Source organism: Colius striatus, chromosome Z (assembly GCF_028858725.1).
Source record: "Colius striatus isolate bColStr4 chromosome Z, bColStr4.1.hap1, whole genome shotgun sequence".
Taxonomy (NCBI): domain Eukaryota; kingdom Metazoa; phylum Chordata; class Aves; order Coliiformes; family Coliidae; genus Colius; species Colius striatus.
Genome location: NC_084790.1, coordinates 1,888,168 through 1,909,047, shown reverse-complemented (window position 1 = coordinate 1,909,047; position 20,880 = coordinate 1,888,168). Strand labels below are relative to the sequence as shown.

The 20,880-nt window shown below is 46.4% G+C and overlaps 1 protein-coding gene across 9 annotated transcripts in view; it reads right to left on the bottom strand.

Moving 5' to 3' along the window:
- LOC104557622 (protein TANC2) overlaps positions 1-20,880 on the bottom strand; it is a 306,816-nt gene that overhangs the window by 51,937 nt on the left and 233,999 nt on the right. For all 9 annotated transcript variants that reach the window (XM_062018045.1, XM_062018041.1, XM_062018049.1 and 6 more), the window contains 3 exons: positions 9,535-9,766; positions 5,317-5,483; positions 2,623-3,230 (listed from right to left, as the gene is read on the bottom strand). In XM_062018045.1, the coding sequence (XP_061874029.1) occupies positions 2,623-3,230; positions 5,317-5,483; positions 9,535-9,766 (1,007 nt within the window). The remainder of the gene's footprint in view (positions 1-2,622; positions 3,231-5,316; positions 5,484-9,534; positions 9,767-20,880) is intronic.

Below are 20,880 nucleotides of genomic sequence, written 5' to 3'. Positions count from 1 at the left end.
AGTGTTTATCTCCAAAGCACAGGAAAAGAATGTGGTCAGTTTTGGACACTGTGTTCTTCCTCTCCCTTCTTTTCTATGCTTCCTGAGGACAAGAGAATTCACTCTCATTAATGGGATGAGAAAGATTACCCCAGCTGCAGAGCCACAGACACCAGGCCCATTATCCCAATCTCTCTCCTTAACACTCTCCCACCTGGACACTCTGTCAGGGGATGTCAATTCAGAGCTGCATTTTACTTCAAAGCTCTTCTCCTGGGGGCAAGGAAATCAGTCTCATCATCCTGAATCTTTAGGTCATGGCAGGGTCAAAAAGCTTCATGTTAGTGGTGCATTTCTGCCATGCCAGATGTTGGATTTGAGAGGTCTACCCAGCTGCCACGTCTTCTCAATCCCCAAGCCAGTAGAAAGACATCAAACTGGCTGTGAGCAAAGCAGGAGGCAAGTTTTCATAGGCTACTCCTGTGAGTTTCCTCAGGGGTGAGCTGGGCTTCTTTTAGAGGAAAGAAAATGAGAAGTGATTACTTCTGTTAATTGTCACTAAGGGTTTACCACGCTCCAAGCTCAATATCTCAATATTAGCTCTTCCCTGAGAGCTGGACAGGAGGATTTTGAGGAGCACAATAGCTGAATCTCAGGGGGTTCTCTCTATTAATCACTGAAAACGTAGCCTGTTTCATTATCTACCATCAGAGTATAATGCAATTAGTGGGCATTACACATTAGAGAGATTTCTTAGCCCTCCAGTACGTATGGACTCACACTCAGGGCAGTGGGAGCCTGTTGTGTGCACTGGAAGTGCTTTGGAGCTGAGTGGGGTTAGCTCTGCAGGGATTCCCTACTTGCAAAGAGCATGAATGATCCCTGTACACTTGGAACCCAAACCCTGAGCGGATCTCTCACCTCCCTGGTGACTTGTCAAGTGAATTTGGGATGTGCCTTCTTGCTAAAATCACAGTCACATGCCTGGTTTCAGTGGGAAACCACTTAAGTGTAAGGAGCTTGAGCTTGAGAATGCCCTTAGCCATCCCTGGGAGAAGGAAGAGGAGCACTTCTGGAGCTGAAGAACCAAAGCTCCCCGTGTCACTCAGTCACATGCATCGCTCCCACACGCAACACCCAACAACTGAGTGTGTCTTACCCACCAGCTCCTGCCCTTTCATCTTACTTTGGTGGTAATGAAGGAAAGCAGTGAGATTCTTAATATCACTGTGATTTGTTTAACATCAGAGTCATCTGTTTCATTTCTGCAGACAAAACCCAGCCTTCATTACACTTACTTGCAGAATGACCTTAATAAAGCCCTGCTCTGCCTATCCAACACCTGAGCTCTGGCTGGGAGATCTGCACTTCCACAGCTGCTCTTGCTATGGTTCATTGTGGCAAGTGCTGTGTGTGATTACTGATCAACCTCTCTCACAGGCAAAACCAGTAGAGCTTGGTGGGAGCAACTGGGAGGGAGAAAGCTCTCAGTTCCATGGGGGTAAGCACAGCACAGGCATTGCAAACAGGGTGGGAAAGCATCTCATGACTAATGTTGATTGATATGAAGACACTTGCCGCTGTGAGATGCTTGACAAAGGGTTTGCTTGGTAGGATCACTGTGCAGAAGCTACTGAAACAGAGAAGATGCTCACTGGGAGGAACTATGTGGCATTTTTCTACTGCAGCCTGTTTACCACAACATTTAAAGTGGTCAATTACTCTGCCACCGCCTACAGCTGCTTTAATCAGCTGGCTGGCTCTTCCAGTTCCTCTCAACACCTTCATATTCCCTTCAGACTGAGCACAGGGTCTGGGAGACACCCTGAAGGTCTCAAATCTGAGTGTTTCCCTGAGTTTTGGAATCATATTTTAAGAAACAGGCAGGCCAAATGGAGCAAAGCTTATAGGGGTAAACTACTAGAGTTACAGTGGCGATTGTCTGCTTCCACTCCTCAGGAGACACAAAGACAATGTGAACAGTGATCTTTTGGTTTAGTGAATATACACCTCGCCAGGATTAAACTGTGCTCCCTGTGAGCTAAGCCAGGAACTCAGCTGCTATCAGGATGGAGATGACATCTGCATTTACAGCCTGAAACTGATGGAGCCTGATTCTGTTCCTTATTCTGCTTTCCAAAAAGACATTTAGTAGGACTACAAGGAACATAACTTCAGAAACAAGCTGAATGCAAAAGACCCATCCACACTGTTTATCCTTCACCTTCTTATTCTCTTATCTCACATGGTTTTGATACCTTTGGAGAAAGGGAAGATGATTCCCCTTCTCCAGACCGAGTTGGGCAGGAGCCATCTGCCGAAACGCAGACACCCCTGGTAACGCCTGGATGGGAGCTGGTCAATTTAGGGCCTTCTGAGGAACAGCTCATCTCATTCTGAGGAAGGCTGTTAGGTTTGCTGGGTCGGTTGTGTGCCCAGGGGGTGCTTGTTTGTCTCCATGGACAATATAAAGACCTAAAGAGCAACACAGATGTAGAGATCCACAATGCAGACAGACCAAAGATGGGTTAAAGGAACAACCACGTGCAGCCTCAGACAATGAAATCATTGAGGTAACAGTATGAGGGGACAGTATGAGATGAAGACATTTGTAAGCTGTGATTTCTCAGGGCATTTGCTTACCTAGGATCACAAAGAAACTTGGTCTTTTCCCCTTCTTCTCTCCAAATAAGCCACTCTCGGAAAGAGGGATGAACAAACATTCGCGTCATGTCTCTACGTTTGATAAGAAACATAGACAGGTTCTCCATCCTCTGCTGAAAGTCATCCCACTCCAAAGTGCCCTCAATGTTACCTGCATTAATGGCCTGAAAAATATGTTCATCTGTTAAAGGGTGCAGAGATGCCACTGCCACATTCAAGAGAGGCATAACCCGATCAAAGGAAGACTGCGTTGGGAACTTCATATTGCACTGCAGCAGGTACACTTCTGACAGGGACACTGGGACTACTTTGTAGCTGGAGCTTTTTAGCACTAAGTATCCTTTCTCTATGAGATCAAAGGTGAGTTTTAGGTACAGGTAGGACCCTTGGCTCAAAGTCTTGAGGTGAGAACTGAGCTTGCCAAACGTGGTGTTGTCCATTTTGCCGTTCAGGGAGATGTTGTTCTGGATCTCCGAGCTGCTGTGTATCCGATGAAGGATGTAAGCCTGCAGGTCCTGGTCTATGGCTTCATTCTCCTCCAATCTATCCAAAAATATTCTGTGGAAGGGCAACAGCTTAATTATTTCCTACAAAGAAAGAAAGAAAGAAACCAAGGAGACTCATGCTGGCAGTGTTTATTATTCATTAAGTAAACGTAATTCATATTACAATAGCACCTTGGAGACTCCTTTAAGGCCTCTTCCATCAGGGTAAGCACATGAGATGGCAGTTTGTGCCCTCAGGACCTCACCATCTCATCTCTAATCAAGCAGCTTGTGTGTGAAACACGACTGAAATGAAAATGAAGGCCACCCTGACTAAGATTGCATCTATGGAAAGGGCTGGAAAACTCACACAGGGCAGAACCATTGTTATTCCTTCCCCTTCCCTACCAAGTGCATCCAGCCCATCAGAGGGGATGGACAACCAGATGATAGATGTGAGGCCAGAAGAAACTTTGCCTAAGTGCTTCCCTTGGAGAGTGCTCCTGGATCTCACAGCTGCTGTCAACAGGGAAACATCAGGAGAGATCACAGCAAGTATTTCCCAGTGCAAAGTGAACACTGCAGGATACTGGGGGGGAGGGATTCTCTCATCTGCTGAGCTCACTGCTGATGCTTATGCAACATCAACTAAAGATTATCAAAGGCTTTGCATGTCACAGGCTCTCAGCCACCGCAAAGAGAGGAGAGATGATGCAATGGAGCTGGACAAGGCAGACTGAGGAGAGGAATGAGTGATGAAGGTGAACACAGAGCACAACTCCAGCTCACGGTGAAGGCTGGAGGGCTGCAAGAGCCTTAATTAAAGGAGGAATCCGAGTCACAGGGATGCAATTTAGCTCCAATTACAAAAACACTGCTTCCAAATGATGTTTAATCTACTCCATAACTGAGCAAAAAAAAAAAAGCCAGAGAGCTGCAGCACAAAGCAGCTGATAGCCTGTGCTCTCCTGGTGTCTTGGGGAGCAGCTGCAGATCTCAGCTACAAAGGCAACGTGCAGCAGCTGGTGGCCTTGATGGAGCTGGAACCAGCATTCAGCTCCCTGCCAGGACCATCACAGTCAATCAACCTGTGGGTCTCAGTAAATATTAGCAGGGCTCAGTAAAACTGCTTAATGGAGCTGGGTAAAAATGAACTCCACAGCTCTGTGCTAATGAAAATAGAAGTGAGAAACACAGAGCTGTGGATGTGTCTTTGTGTCCCAAGCAGCTGCTTCAGCTGAAGAATGGCTCTGAGCTGCCTCCCAAACACGTGTCCCCATCCCTCTGATATCCGTCTCCTCTGGGCTCCTGGCTACAATGCTCAGTGTGAATGTTCCCACAAAGTGATGCTCCAAATTTACTGTGGAAACAGTTGAAAGAGCTGATCTGCCTTAACTGGGTCACTGTGTTTGCTTCCCAGCTTGCTCCATCCAGAAGAGCAGTGGAGCCAACAAACCAAGGTCATCTTAATCTTTATGGCAGGAGTGATAGTGATTAACTAGGGATAAGCTAGAAGGGAAAAACCTGCCCAGCTGCAGACTACACTAAAAACACTTCAGAATAACCCAAAGAACATTCAGCTTAGATCTTCAGCATCTGCTCAGGAGAGTTGTCTTTGAGCTGAACAACATCTTGGCCTGACCTTGACTCCCTCCAGACTGAAACAATCACACTCTGGGTCGTGCAGAAGGGGTATGGAGATGTGAATTCCTTTGGCCTTTCACATGGAAGAGAGGATGCTCTTGAGCAGCCCAGGTGACAAACATCAGGCCCTACCCTCCTAATATGCTTGGTGAATAAGCAGCCTGTTGAGGAGAGTGTAGAGGCTCCTTCCTTGGAGGTCTTCAAGACCAGCCTGGACACGTTCCTGTGTGACCTGATCTAGGTGGGAGCTGCTTCTGCAGGGGGCTGCACTGGATGAGCTCTAAAGGTCCCTTCCAATCCCCACCATCCTGTGATTCTATGTGAGCTGCCTCACTCAAAGGAAATAAATTGCTGATGAATCTTTGTTGACGTAAGTGATGCTGGATGAGATCCATTCCAAGCTGTACAGTGAGTTTGGGGTCAAAAAGTAAACCCAAGTCTATATGAGACAAAAAGACAACCTGAAAGAAAGAGTCTTAGCAAACTCAGATGTCCACTAAGATCAAAGCCCATCATGACAATGCCACGGCTTATCTCAACATACCTGTAGGCTTGTCCTGACTGTCACTACCAGCTTCAGCCAAGAAGGGAACTTGCCAATCATTTTGCTCAGGAATGATACGATGGTGTCTCCATAATCTGGCTTGTGGAATTCAGCCTCATTTAAGCCATCAATTAAAATGATGAAATCTTCATCAGGGATCTTCCTCTCTGAGAGAAAGGAGGGAAAAGGCATTTCTTTGAAAGGCTGCACATGCAACTGCAACATCCTGCAAAGTCACTGCAAATGTTTTCAAGCATGATCAGATAGTGCTAAAGAAAAGACATAGTAGCATCATCTTTCTTCTGCTGCATTAATTGCACATATACCCAGCAGTAGGCTCACACACACAGTTTCAGTCCTTATAAAGTAAGTATTGTAGTTGTAACACACCCAGCTGTGATATCCCACAGATAAAACAGTTCACCAGCCTCTCAAAATTACCTCTTCTATTAAGTCCAGTGTCATTTGATGTGAATCAGTATCTTCCAGGTAAGTTTTAATAAACATATGATTAGTTTTCTATCATTTTGGTACTAAATTCTCACCCTGATGTCAGCTGAAGTAACACACAGGAGAACAAAGTTCTGCTTCTTCCCCTACTCCCTTTCTCCTCTCTCCCTCAGGCTTTATGAGAAATATGAGATGTGGGTGTAATACTCAGCCAACTGCTACATGAAGGCTCACCAAGAAATTCACCTCCCCAGCCTTCACTTCTAGATTCTTCCAAGTTTGACATCTGGCTTATACATCAACTAAGGTCTGGGCAAGGGTTTTGAAACAACAAGAAGCCTGATTGACAGGTAAAACAATTACCTGAGCAGAGTAAACAATCAGGGGAAGGTCATTTGACATGTTGGAGGTTGCAGACTGGCCATAAACAACCCTCAACTTCCAGCATTGTAAAGAAGTTTGATGACAAGTCTGTAGCCAAATCCTTTTTATAAATGAGTTGGGGGGAATAAAAGAAGTGAATGATGGTCTTTTTAAGCAGAGTTTTTTCATTGCTGGTGAATACAGTGAGCAAGCTGATGGAGGTAATGAAGTCAGTGTTCCTACAGTCACTGAGAGCAGAGTATAGCTTTATAAGTAATGCTCCAGATTCTTTTGGGTTTACATCTTAAGATCACATGGTATCTCCTCATCAGCACAAGAATAGGTGGGAGATGGGATATCTGAGTCTACTGTTGCCATATGCTATTAACAGGTACCACAGATTCTGTTGTGTACAAGCTGTGCTCTCCTTTGTCTAGCACTACAGAGAAATCCTGCCAGCAAAAAGCTCAGTAACCCCGAATAGCAGGTGAGCTTTTCTCTTGGGACTTCAATTGCACCAGGAAGTTTTCTTCAAGCACCCAGTACAAAGTCTTAATGGATTACATGAGCCATCTCTGTGGTGGTTTCAGTGAGAACAGAGATGTGTGAACAGCCTCTTGAGCATCAAGTTCCCATCTTGTCCTTGCTTGATGTTACCAGGTTGTATTTATTTCCTACCATAGTGTCAATATCCACAACCAGGTATCTTGCATGCAAACCACCACAGATCCTTTTCCACTTCACTTCTCAGTCAGCTTCATGTGTACATTAGAAAACACACTTGATGACCCTCTGAGATCTTGGGAGTGAACACAGTTGCCTGAGCTTTATACCCACAGCTCGTGTTTCTCATAAAGAGAGGAGAAAGCAGGGAGCAGGGGAGGGAGCAGAACTCTGTTCTCCTATATGTTGTTTAGATTCCTTGAGATGAAGGAAAAATACATCTCAGAGAAATATGAATCTTAAACTTGCTCTGTGACATTCCCCATTAACAGCTGCACAATCATTTGGTCCCAGGAGCATTAAAGCTTCAACAGCACCTTGTAAAAGACCTGCTGATATATTTACAGAGTCTTAAATGTTCTTATGTTTTAAAAGCAACTTCCAGACACTGTTCATTTTGTTACAAAGCAGTTGGTGGAAATGAGCTTGCCAGCACACTCCATTAGCGAGGCTGAAAGATAGAGTCCTGCTGATTGGTTCTACTGGAGTTGTGTTGAACACAACCTGAGGGAAAGGGGAAGAAAAGACCCTAGAAAAGGGTTTATTGTAAAGTTTTTACACCTCCCAGAGTTTAGGAGCAGATGGGGGTCAACCTGCTTGGCAAGAAAAACAAGCATCCTCAAGAATGCTCTGAATTCAAGGGCTGGAATACCACCCAGGGAGGTACTGTAAGAACTAGGAATCCTTCTCCTTTAAACCAGAGGTATGAGGGGTTTTTTTTGAGCCAGGAGCGCTGGTAGAAAAGAGTAACCACACTACTCCTACGGTGACATTTCTCCATGCCAGGAAAATCAACTGTGTTGGCTCTGTGTGTGCTCTGTGCCTGGTGGAACCCCACGTCTTCGACCCAGATGCTGTTGCTCAGAGTTTGGATGGTGTGTTTTTGAAGAGCTTGATTTGAACAACAGGGTTTGGAATCTGGTAGAAGCTGCATCTTATTTCCCTTTGGCTCTTTCATTGGCATAGGTAGGGTGCTAAGAGAAAATGATCTCAAGTGCTTCTGCAGCCAACTTCCAGCACAGTATTTGAGTCAAGACTGTTTGGAAGGACAGGGGAGTTATGAACTCTGCAATGCTCTGATGGTTTTCATGGCAACGAGCAAAGACCTTAAATTCAGCCACTGGCACAAGGAATTAAGTTACATTTAAACAAAGGAAAGAAAGAAATGGAGACAAAACCCAATGTTGCATTAGAAAAAAGCAGCTCTGAAATCTGTAATCAGGGTAAAGCTCGTTACCAGCTCCCCCAGAGGCTCTACACAGGGATCGAGAGACTTTTACGCTATCAGCTGTTGACAGCTTCACATTCTCAAAACTGGCAGGGGCTGCCCAGATGGGCTGTGGAGGCTCCTTGTCTGGAGCCATCCCAACCCCAGCTGGATGAGTCCCTGTGTGCCCTGCTCTAGGTGGTGCTGCTCTGGCAGGGGGGTTGCACTGGATGAGCTTTCCAGGTCCCTTCCAGCCCTTGAGATTCTGTGAAAGCCCACGAAAGAATGACAGGGGAAGGGAAAAGCACCCACTCCCTAAATAAATAAATAAAGCCAAACACATTGCCATAAGCAGTGCTGTGCATGGTAACTGTTGCCTGTTTTCACCTTCAGAACTGTGAGGCCAGATTTCGGATGTGCAAGCGAGCAAGAAAAGAGGAAAGCCAAATGTGTGCTGTCATCAGCGTTTCGCCTACAGCCCTCAAAAGCACACCAGGAGGAGAGGGGTGGCTGACCCCCTGCTTCCTAATAACCATATTCTTAGCTTCTCTAGGATGTTGCCACACAGGAGGGTTAATCTCTGACTTTGTTTCAACATCCAGGTGTGAAGCGGTTCACCAAGGGCAAGGGCAGAGTCCTGCAGCTGGGGAGGAACAAGCCCCTGCAGCAGCACAGGCTGGGGGTGAGCTGCTGGAGAGCAGCTCCAGGAGACAGAGCTGGCACTGCTGGGGGAGAATCAACTGCCCATGAGCAGCAACGTGGCCTGGTGGGCAAGAAGCCAATGGCAGCCTGGGGGCATCCAGCAGAGTGTGGATCCAGCAGCAGGGCCAGGGAGCTTCTGCTCCCCTTTGCTCTGCTCTGCCACATGTGCTGAGGCCTCATCTGGAGTCCTGGGGCCAGTTGTGGGCTCCCCAGCTGCAGAGGGACAGGGAAGTGCTGCAGAGAGGCCAGCACAGGGCCAGCAAGATGCTCAGGGCACTGCAGCATGTTCCTGCTGAGGAAAGGCTGTGGGCCCTGGGGCTGCTCAGGCTGGACAAGAGGAGACTGAGGGGGGAGCTCATTCATAGTGACCAAGATCTCACTGGTGGGTGTCAGGAGGTTGGGGCAGCACTTTTTGTCTGTTGTATCCAGTGACAGGACAAGGGGTGATGGGATGAAGCTGGAACACAAACAGCTCCATTGAAACACAAGGCCAAACTGTTTGAGTGTTGGGGTGAGGGAGCCCTGGCCCAGGCTGCCCAGGGAGGGTGTGGAGGCTCCTTCCTTGGAGCTCTTCAAGCCCCACCTGGACACGTTCCTGTGCTCCCTGATCTAGGTGGGAGCTGCTTGTGCAGGGGGGTTGCACTGGATGAGCTCTAAAGGTCCCTTCCAACCCCCATCATTCTGTGATTCTAAGAATAAGCAGCATTTTATAACACACAGACTAAAACCAGGTGAGCTGGATGTCAGGGAGAGCATAAGGAGTGTGTCATTACCTTTGTGTAGGTTTTCCAGGGGCTCCAGGACTCCCCTCCGGAAGGAGGCCATGGGATCTTGCACACAGGACCTCAGGCTGAGCATGCTCTGGAGATGAGGTTCCCGGAGGAGCTGCTCCCTGTAGGCAACAAACTGGGGCGAGCGGCAGAGCAGGGCGGCCACGTTGTGCACAAACTCTGGCACCAGGCAGGTGTAGGCATTATCAGCTTGGCAGTAGTGGTAAGCAACAACCTGGGTAGAGTGGGGGAGGAAAGAAATGATCAGGAAATGCATCTTCAGCATCATCAGTTGAGAACTGGGGGGAGCTGTTGAAAGCACCAGTTTCCCCTTTGCTGACTCTGATGAATTCTGGCAGGTGAAGGCTTTAAGAGGAGAGAGTGTTAACTACCTGTGACAGGAATCCAGACAAATCACTTGGTCAAAACAGGCACTGATCCTGAAAATGAGTGCAGCTGCCACTTGAGGAAGAAATGAAATTAAGCTGGAGCTGGCCAGTGACAGTCCCTGACGTGTCTGAAAGTGTGGCAGGAGAGGGCTGTGCTCCCAGCTCTGGTTAAGGACTTGGTGGCAGTAATAACTTGTGAGTGTCCTCTTCAACTTCAGCTTTATTTGCTGCTTTCAAGTGTCAAGCTGTGGAGAAGCAGGTAGAGAGCACAGGCTGAGGAGCCTGCACCAAGGCATCACCTGGAAATGGTGGATTTGTTACTAGGTGTTGCTTGTGTGCTGTGATCTTGCTCTTCGTTCAGAAATGCAGTTCAGTGAGAGGAAGAAAGAGGGGAGAGAAAGAGGTAAAAGAAAGGAGAAAGAGGGAAATGGGGTGGAATGGGGGAAAGGGGAAAAATGGAGAAACAGGAGAAAAAGGGGAAAAAAAAAAGAGAAAAGGGAAAAAAGGAAAAAGGAGGAAAGTGGGGGAAAGGGGGAAAAGGAGAGAAAAGGGAGGAAAAAGGAGGGAAAAAGGAGGGGAAAAAGGGAGGAAGAAGGAGGAGAAGGGGGAGGGAAAAGGGAGGAGAAAAGGAGAGGACAAAGGAGGGGACAAAGGGAGGGAAAAGGATAAAAAAAGAGGAAAAAGGAGGAGAAAAGGAGAAAAGGGGAGGAAAAAGGAGGGGAAAAGGAGGAATAAAGAGGGAGTAAGGAGGAAGAAAGGAAAAAGGAGGAAAAAAGAGGAGAAAAATAAAAAAGAGGAAAAAATGAGGAAAAAGAGAAAAAAGAAGGAAGATGAGGAGAAAAACACGAAAAAAAGAGGAAGGAAAAGAGAAAAAGGAGAAAAAAGGGGGAGAAAACTCCCCCAAACCCCCTCTTTTCCCAGGTCACCTGATTTTTCCATCTCTTGAAACTCTGCCAGAACCCACCAAATTCTGCTCCTATTCAAAGAAGCAACAACCTGCTGAGACTTCCTTGTTCCAACCTGCTGAGACCTCCTCAGTCCAATCTGCCAACTTCCCTGCTTTCTCCTGCAGTACAAAAAAGCTCCCCCCTAAAACCTCTCTCTGCTTGTCAGGCTGAACTGTTCCCTTGCTGGCACCAGCCTCCTCATGACACCGCCTGGTGATTTGTTAAGCCTTTGGCCAGGTCAAAAAGCTTTTCTCCAGCTCCCATTTGATGGTTTTGCTTTCCAGTAAGAATCCAGACTCTCCTGGCAAGGCAGGTGGCACCACTTTTGGACCAAAAGCACTGTTACCCTGGAGCACTGTAGCACAGGACTGCAAAATGAAGCACATTTCTGAACTTGGAAAGGACAATATAACTGAGGTCAGTGTGCACATGAGTTTGCTGTGGCCTGTGTGGATGCTGGATTAGCTTGGACATAGAGGTGACTCGGGGCTGTTGGCTCTCATTAAGGCTTTCTGGCTTTCCACCTGCAACAAGCAGCAGGCTCTAAGGTGGATGAGGTGGCTTTATACAACCTCTGAGCTCTGCCACTGCCAAGGCCAGTACCTAGAAAGCAAAACACTCAGGCTGTGGGGTCCTCACATGTCCTTGGCTTTTCCTTTGCAACAGAAAGCAAGAAATGCCCAACGGGTTGGAATGCAAGCATTTCCTTTCCCAGCCAAAATGAGGTGTGATGATAAAGTCAGGTTATTTCAAGCACCAAGTCCTAATCCATGTGCTTAAGCTTTAATGAATACCTTCAAATCCCTAACAGATTTTTTTGCCAACCAGCCAGTTGAAATATCCTGGATTCCTTTAGAGAACAGCCCAGGGTGAAGTAAGCATAAAGGTAGGCATTTCTTTTCAACATTCCTATTTATTTGGGGATTATAACTTGTGGGATCCAAAGCACAAAGTCCTTAAGCAGCTGTCCCCCTTTGATAGCAGGTTACAAGTAACAGAAAGCAAGCTGCTGCCTGCAGAACCCTTCTTTTCCTACACAATAGGTGTGCAGGCACAAAAAGAAAGTCTCCTTTTCGTGACAAGCCAATTAACTTCTTCCAGGAAGCTCAAGAGCCACGTCATGGCAAAGGGGACAAACGTAGTACCCACGAAGAGAATGGTCATTGCTAGATAATGAGACACACATGCACTTCCAATTCAGGTCCATTTAAAGCCCCTTCAGGTATAATCTTGATGCTTGTGTTGGATTTCCTGGTATGTTGACTCAGCCTTTAACAGTAGGATAAATGCAATGAGCTGAAGCTAAACCATGAAGCTTTTGGAAAGGCAAATGCAACTGTGCCAACGTTTCATCTTGCTGTTATTTATTCTCTGTGACATTTTCTCTATCTTCAAATCAAAGGGAGACTGCCAAAAGCAGAGCTGCAAGCTGAGCCTGATGCTAGAAATCAGGCTCCCCACTTACACAACCAGAGTTGGGTGGGAAAGAGTTTTTCTCACCCTGTTAAAACCTGTCAAGGTTTCAAAGCTTTTCCCTGTTCCACCCTCAGAAAAGAGACCGAGGTTAACCTGGGAAGTGAATGAAAGAGACTTTGAGGACAACCAACAGGTTGGTGTTGATGGGGCTCATGCTCCAACGTGTTTAAACCCTGTCCTTTCTCCCCCATATCAAATGAATACCCATCCACTAATGTGCTGGGGAAGGTCTCTTTCCAATTACTTCCCCTTCCATTAATCCCTGAAGAGGGATGGATTACCATCACCACTGTCTTCTAAGAGACAGGAGGCCACATCCAGACTGTGCTTTGCATCTCAAATGGTCACTCTGTATGACAGCTGTAATTCTGTGTTACTAATCCCTCTTGTTTTTTGCTTGACTGGACAAACCAAGAAGTTCATCCAAGAAAAGCACCTCAAAATGAGAAGAACTTGTATGGCCTAGGAATGAGGTTTCCAGTGAAAAAGGTGCCCTGGCAATAAAAAGGTTCCTTTTTTTCATGTCTGCTTTAAAAAATTGCTTGAGAACAATCCCAACCATCTCCCATCAGAAAATCCTGGATTTAGAGAGTTCATTTTATCTAGAACCTGTCTTAACAATAAATGAAACCTCTCCAGGGAACAGGATGCTCTCCCAAAGGTCCATAAACACCTCCGTGTTGTGACTGGCAAACACTTTCCTTTTTGGCTCATCCAATTCAAAGCCTCATTTTTCCAACCCTAGTTTCAACTTGAACTCAACACTCTAACCAAGAAATTGGAGTTCCAACACTTAAAAACCTCTTTCTTTCAGCTCTCAGGTTTGTTAAAGCATGTTGACAAAACTGGAAGATGAAAAGTTCCTCATTTAAAGAGCGATTCAATTTCTGTCACTGGATTGCAAATGTGAGCAACCTTAATGATTATCACAGAATCACAGGATGGTGGGGTTGGAAGGGACCTTTAGAGCTCATCCAGTCCAGCCCCCTTGCAGAAGCAGCTCCCACCTAGATCAGGTCACACAGGAACGTGTCCAGGTGGGGCTTGAAGAGCTCCAAGGAAGGAGCCTCCACACCCTCCCTGGGCAGCCTGGGCCAGGGCTCCCTCACCCCAACACTGAAACAGTTTGGCCTTGTGTTTAAATGCAGCTGTTTGTGTTCCAGCTTCATCCCATCACCCCTTGTCCTGTCACTGGATACAACAGACAAAAAGTGCTGCCCCAACCTCCTGACACCCACCAGTGAGATCTTGGTCACTATGAATGAGCTCCCCCCTCAGTCTCCTCTTGTCCAGCCTGACCAGCCCCAGGGCCCACAGCCTTTCCTCAGCAGGAACATGCTCCAGTGCCCTGAGCATCTTGCTGGCCCTGTGCTGGCCTCTCTGCAGCACTTCCCTGTCCCTCTGCAGCTGGGGAGCCCACAACTGGCCCCAGGACTCCAGATGAGGCCTCAGCACATGTGGCAGAGCAGAGCAAAGGGGAGCAGAAGCTCCCTGGCCCTGCTGCCCACATTCTGCTGGATGCCCCCAGGCTGCCATTGGATTACAACCAAGGATGGGGAAAGCAACACTTAGATCAAGAGAACTGTTCAAAATACCTGTTTGTGTCATTTTTGTAAGGGCTGAGGATGCAGTTTTGATAATTCCAGTGACTGTGCTCTGAAACCCAGACATAATGTTCTTGATATTAAATATCAAAAGCCCCAAGTTACAAACTTGTACCATTTCCTTCCTTTCTTGAAAGAGAGCTACAAAATAATTCACACTTGCATTATGCCCCTTTTACTTCCAACAACTACCTTCTCTCCTAAAATGATTTGGAAAGTCTAGCTGGCAACATCCCAAAGAAATGCATTTCTCATGAATTTGTTGGTAGCCAACTCTTTTTGATGTTAATTATGCGTCAGAATCACAGAATCTCAAGGGCTGGAAGGGACCTGGGAAGCTCATCCAGTGCAACCCCCCTGCCAGAGCAGCAGCACCTAGAGCAGGGCACACAGGGACTCATCCAGCTGGGGTTGGGATGGCTCCAGACAAGGAGCCTCCACAGCCCATCTGGGCAGCCCCTGCCAGTGCTCCCTCAGCTCAACAGGGAACAAACTCTGCCTTGTGTTGCTTTGGAACCTCTTCTGTTGCAGCTTGTACCTGTTTTGGCCACAGTGTCTCATCCCTACATGCAGACATCACACATCTTTCCTGCAGCTCTCCTCCCCTACACCGAAAAGCTTCTCTAAACCACAGCTGTGCAAACTGAGCTCCAGATCTCCAAGGCCAAGGCTGTGATCCCAATGTAACCTGATGTGGGATCAGCTGAGCAGATACAGAGAACGGCTATTAAATCAGACTAAAAAGAAGCGAGAGCTCTTCATACAGGTCAGGACTTAGGAAAAGAGCTACTGGGAGAAAAAGGAAGACATGAGCATGTAGAAAGCTATTCCAAGGGTAATGGGAAACACCAGTGGAAGAGGAGGGGAAGAGCTCCATGAGCACAGAGGGAGAAAGAGGCTAGAGAGGGCCCAGAGAGTGGAAGAAATGAGGCACAAAAGGGATTGTGTCACTCATCAAGTACAGAGGGAGAGAACAGGCTTCACTGTGAAAGGGGAGAAAAGAGAGAGAAGGAGGAGAAAATGACATGTCAGGAGAGGCAGGAGATAAGAGGAATATGAGAAAGGCTGGAAAGGACAGTGTGAACATCAAAGGAGAAAGAGGGGCTGAAGATGGCTCGGGGAAAGAAGTTATTTTTACTTAATAGGACAGGCCAATTTTGAGCAGCTCTCTGGCACTATTTGTGAAAGAGAATATCCTCCAGTTAAGCAACATTCCTTTGACATCATGCCTCTGCTGTGATTGTGGTCTCAGCTTCCTTCTGTAAGCTTGTCTTCCAAGCAGGCCACTCTGACAACCCCCCTACAAAAGGACTAACCTCACAGAGCCTTGAGCTCCCAGCAACACCCCAACTCCTCCAGTGCTCTTTAAAAGGCTTCAGCATTGTATTTGAACCACATTTCTGTACCTAATAGGCTTTTGGACCTGTATAAAATAGCTGCAAATAAATCCAGTGCAGGGTTTTTACCTGCCACAAAGCCATTTGCAAGGCATAATGTTGTACTCATGGAAATCAGCCCTGCTGTATTTTATCCCTTGCACATGACTCTGCATGGATGTGGTGACCCAGTTTGTTGGGAACTACTTTTAAATGCCCTCTGAAACTCATTAGTGTGGCAGGGCATGCTGCAGAAGTAATGAATCCTTCCACCTCTAGGTAAGGGAGGAAGACTCCTTTTCTTTCTATATGCCTACAGCAATGATAATGACACTTTGGCTCCTGGTTTGGATGGGGAGAAGAGCCTCTGAAGCCACCAGCCGTGCTCAGCACCAGCTGAGTGTGTTAATGCCGTGGCCAGAGAGCTCCTCCACCAGCTGCTCTAACGCAGGGTACAACCCATTAGTGCAACAGAGCTGGCTTTCAGGTCCATTTGTTTAAGTGCTGCTACCAAAAGCAACCACACACAGCATCCAGAAACTCAGAAGAATACAGCTGCTCAACGAGTGATTTAAAACCATGTGGCCAATCCATTACAAACCCTCTGTGAGTAAAGAACAAAGCCTTGAGGGAAAATGAGAAAGGTGACCCCAACCTTCTTCCTTTTAGCTGAACTGATCTCACCTTGGGCTATTGTACCTCTGAACAGTGCTGGTGCCCCTTGCTGAAAGCAAAGGTCATCTAGGATGTACATTTGTGGGTCAATATTTATCAAATCAGGCTAAGCTTGGTGAGCAAGTCTCTCATTTCATCTCTCTGAGGTGAAAGAGCAGCTCTGGACAATCAAGGTTGAGTCACGTATCCCTGGAGGTATTTAAAAGGCAGGTAGACATCGTGCTTAGGGACATGGTTTAGTGTTGGGTTTACAGTTGGAATCAATCTTAAAGGTCTTTTCCAACTGAAATAAAGCAGCCTGTGGGTTTCCAGCTCCACAAAGCTACGTATTCAGCTGACTGGGGAAGCTGGTTTGCATCTACCCCAGCAAAGGAGCCAAGTCTAGCTTGGCTCATTGGCACTGCAGAAAAACTGGCAGCCTGCTCAGGGGCAGAGGGCAGGCATGAAATCAATTCAGAGCAACCCTGCAAGCTTATTTCTATAAGACATGCATATACATTAAACCAAAAGGACTAAGCCAGCAGTTTTTGCCAGAAATGCTTATGTTTGAATTGCAAGTGTCAAGATGGGTGTTGCAATGTGTGAGGAGTTTTATTCATGACTTGGGAGAGTTTGCCAGTAAAACTGCTCTTGTCTTCCTTCCCTGCAAGCCTCTACTTCACGCTACAGAGAAACTTCTCCAGCAAGGACTGCTCTGAAGTTCACTGCTGAGAGCTGGGGTTTGACAAATGTCCCCATGACCCTCAGCAGTTGCTGTCTCAGCTCTTCCTCAGAAGCAGGAGAAGTCCATGAATGAAAGGGGAAAAAGAGGATTGTGACAGTTCCAAACAAGAGGATTAATCACAGAATCTCAAGGGCTGGAAGGGACCTCAAAAGCTCATCCAGTGTAGCCCCACTGCCAGAGCAGCACCATCTAGAGCAGGGCACACAGGAACTCATCCAGATGGGTTGGGATGGCTCCAGAGAAGGAGCCTCCACAGCCCATCTGGGCAGCCTGTTACCTTTCAGATCAGCAAATGGATTCCCAGAAATCTCAGCTAAGAAGCTATTAACACTGACATATACTTGATATTTTCCCTGCAAGGAAATGGAAGGCAAGTAATTTGCCTCTTGGTGCCTCCAGTTTCCTGGTATGCTTCCTCATCCCTGTCTAGATAACAGCCCTCAACACAACGCCAACCACAACCTTGAACCTCTCTGCTGTGACACCAAGACTCCACCCTCAACTTACCATCCAAAATGATCACTAGGAGCTGGAACAGCACAGCCAGGGCAGACTGGGGTGATGCTCCAGCTCAATTAGACCAAAGCATTATTGTACTTGCAGAGTTTTCTTCACTAATCTCTCTCGAGGCAGAATCGACTTTGCTTCCACTTCCAACAAACCCAAGTAAGATGAGCTGTTGGGAAGAGCAAATGACAAACCAAACAGAGCAGTCTCATTTCTTTTAAGCTCCTGGTTTTCTCTCCTTCTTCCAGAGGAAACTGCTGCAAACCCTGAAAGGTATCCAGACCTACCTACCACCACTGGTGCTCGCAGAGCAACAGAGACTGTGGCATGGGAAACCTCAACAGCTGCCCACCAAGGTCTGGGAAGAAAGGAATTTCACCTTCTGGTTTTGATCTTTTTCTTCTCTTAGGACTCACCACAGGGGATAACTTCAGCTAATTCCTAAACCACTTGGCTACAGTTTTCTTGGCCCAGATTCTGAGGACAAAAATCCCACCTGATTTTTTTACAATTGCCTCATTTCTAAGTATTTTTTTCCTCCATTAGTTTGCTAATGAAGTGAACTAGAAACCACAGATGATTTCCAACTAAGGATGTAACACAAAAAAATGCTCTTTTCCAGCATGGCAAGACTGAGTGGAGCTCCTGCTAGGCAGTCTTCTGCTCCTTATGTCTCAAGTTAATCATTTGCTCATCTCTGACAACCAGAGCTAAAAGCAACTCTTGCCCCTGAAGAACCTCCTGCACGGAAAACAGGCGGAGAAATACAACCCTCAATAATCCAGAGGAGGAAAAGCAACTGTTCACCTTTCATTTCTGTCATCATAAACACACAGCTTCAGAGTTTTGGGATAGGTGACATTTGCAGAAGGAAGGGAGTGTGGGTGAGAGGGATGATGTGCTTCCCACTTGCATTCTGGAGCCTCTCAGTATATTATTAAGCTGCTTTTATAATGATCAGCATTTCTCTAACACAATGACCACAGCACAAGCTGACAACATCCTGCTCTGCTCAGTGCAAGCAGAGGTGGAACATCTGCATGTAGCTTTCTCTAGCTCCTCACATATGATTCACATAGCTTCTAGAAGGTTCCTGACAATTGTGCTTGTCCATCACTGTCAACACCTTCCCAGGAATATGCAGCTCTTCTCCCTATTTCTCCTGTACCAAAGGACATTCTACTTCTTTCCTTCTTTTCTCTTTTAGATTAGCCTTTACTTTATCCACCTGAAAGGTTTTCCTCAGGTGACCACTTGTTGATGTGGCAGCTCAATTCCTTTAACGAGCTACTTTTACTAAGACATCCAGTGTTATTTCCTCTGTTGAAGAGTTCAAAGGCTCTTAGAAACAACTAATTGTCATCATCTCTCCAAGGCAAGTTGCATGAGTGTGATGGGAGTTTCTGATTGAAGCAAGTGCACACAGAACAAAGAGCTCAACACTGTTATTTTAATGGATTTTCAATGTTGTTGCCAGGTCAGTAATCCTTTTGCTCCCAGTGTCACTCAGAGACATCAAAAAACCACAGCTGGGGTGGAACAGTCAGTGTTTGTTTTATCTAGGAGGACATCATACAGCAGTGGCTCTTTCTAAGCAAATCAATTTCTCTGCTGTTGACAGCAAGTATTCATCAGCAGTGATGCTGAGTTGGACGACTCAGGAGGTTACTGAGAGTGCACTAGGCACAGGGCTTGCAGCTATCAATTTGACATACATCCTAAACCATTTTCTTTGCCTTCATTTCCCTTCCTGAGGCTTGCTAATCCATCAGACTTACTGTCTGTAGTGTGCTGCACCACAGTTCTGGAAAAGGCTCTGATGCAATAACACCAGAATGGTTGTTTATGATAAAGAATCATCAGCAGGAGCCACGTCCCCCCCCAAAAATAATCAAATCACCCAAAAAATGAAGCTGTGGGTCAGCGTTTAAGAATGTGTTGCATTTCAACACGTGGCTTCAGCCAGGCTCACACTGCAGCACTACCTGGAACACAACTGTTCTTCCTAATTAACACCTCCCTGTTCCATCCAGCATCAGCTATCAAAGGACCATTACCTGCATGGATGACTTTTCTTTTAATAGGCAGGGAAATGGAGGCAGGCAGATGAGATGCTGGTCTCCAAGGAGCCCAACAAGGCTAAGTGCAAAGCTGGGAATAGACCCAAGGTCTCCAAATGCTGAATCAAGCCCTGCTGCTGCTCTGACTCATCCCAGGAACTGTTTGTTAAACACCATGAAGCTTTGCAGAAGTTCCACGTGCTGTGTCAGCTATTTGGGTAGAAGCAGAGATTCCAAGTACTTTAAGGTCAACTCATCTGCCTTGGCATTGATCTTTTCCTGAAGGCTTCACTGTCTGGAAGCTGGGTGATGGTTATTTCTGGAATCTGCCTACACTTACAGTAGTTGATGATTTTCTGGGAGATTAGCAATCCTACTAGAAGTCTGTAATCCTGCTGCTAGCACATCTTCCCAACTCATCTGTTACACTGACAGCAAAACACTGCATTTGTTTGGCTGAAGAATTTTGGCTAGGGGATGACCAAGGGCTTTAAAACCCTTTCCTAAAGGAGTCTGCAGCCAAGGTATAACAACCTATTTCTGCTTTCTTTTTTAGCTATGAAGACTGTTTCTCGCTCTTTTCTGCAGTGACCAGAGATGAAAGAAAAGCCTCAGTGCTTCTACACAGTGCATGTGACACATTGTTGGAAAGAATCACATCCTTTACCTTTTTGAGGAGGAAACTAAAGCTACAACTGGATCCATTTCTCAGTTACTTTTCCAGCAGGATTACTGAAGCAGTCCAGGGAAGAAAGTCAAGATAGATGAGGTATTTTAAGCAGAGATAGTACAGTCTGGTAGTCTGTAATGCTTAATATTTGTAAGGAAGACGATGACTAATGTGTACTGAACAAAACCAGATCTGGTCACTGCATTCCTTTCAAGAACTCCATGTGGGAAAGGAGAATATCAGCTCTTAATATGTATTCAGGCAGATGTAACAGGCTCTCTGCCTTGCCATCTGGGTGCAGCAGCAAAGCAGATAGGACAAGACAGTATCTGGCACAAAAGGCCAAGCAAAACACATCCAGGCAATGATATAGAACAAAGACTTTGCTTGATATTTTCCTCTCCAAACTGAGAGCAGGCAACAGGAAAGCTTAAATTGCTCCCATCCATGAGCAAGCTCCTTGGCATTTCAAAGCAATACAGTGGCACCTTCCCAGCACCACAATAGTAGGGGCTAAATCTCAAGCACACAATAACATTCAAGCTGTAAACCTCACCTGCAGTAAGTGACAATGTTATAGATGATCCAGTCCTGCCACTAACAGCAACACTGCTCTGTGTCTCACCCGAAAGGCTGTGATCTGTTGCCAGAGTGTACACTGATGCTCACAGCCTGTGCCTCTGCCCACTCTATGACTGCTCTTGTCAAAATGAAGCACCACACAAACACTTGGCAACTTTATTGATAAAAACATTATGATTATTCTAGTAACTGTCATATCAGAACCTTTGTCAGGATCAAGCGTGATGGCTGAGAAACAGAAGCTCTCGGAGCAGGAGGGGAATGTATTTGATGTAAAGGGCATTTCACACAAATAACACTCCTAAGATTACAAAAACTCATTCCAGAAGGTCTTCTCTA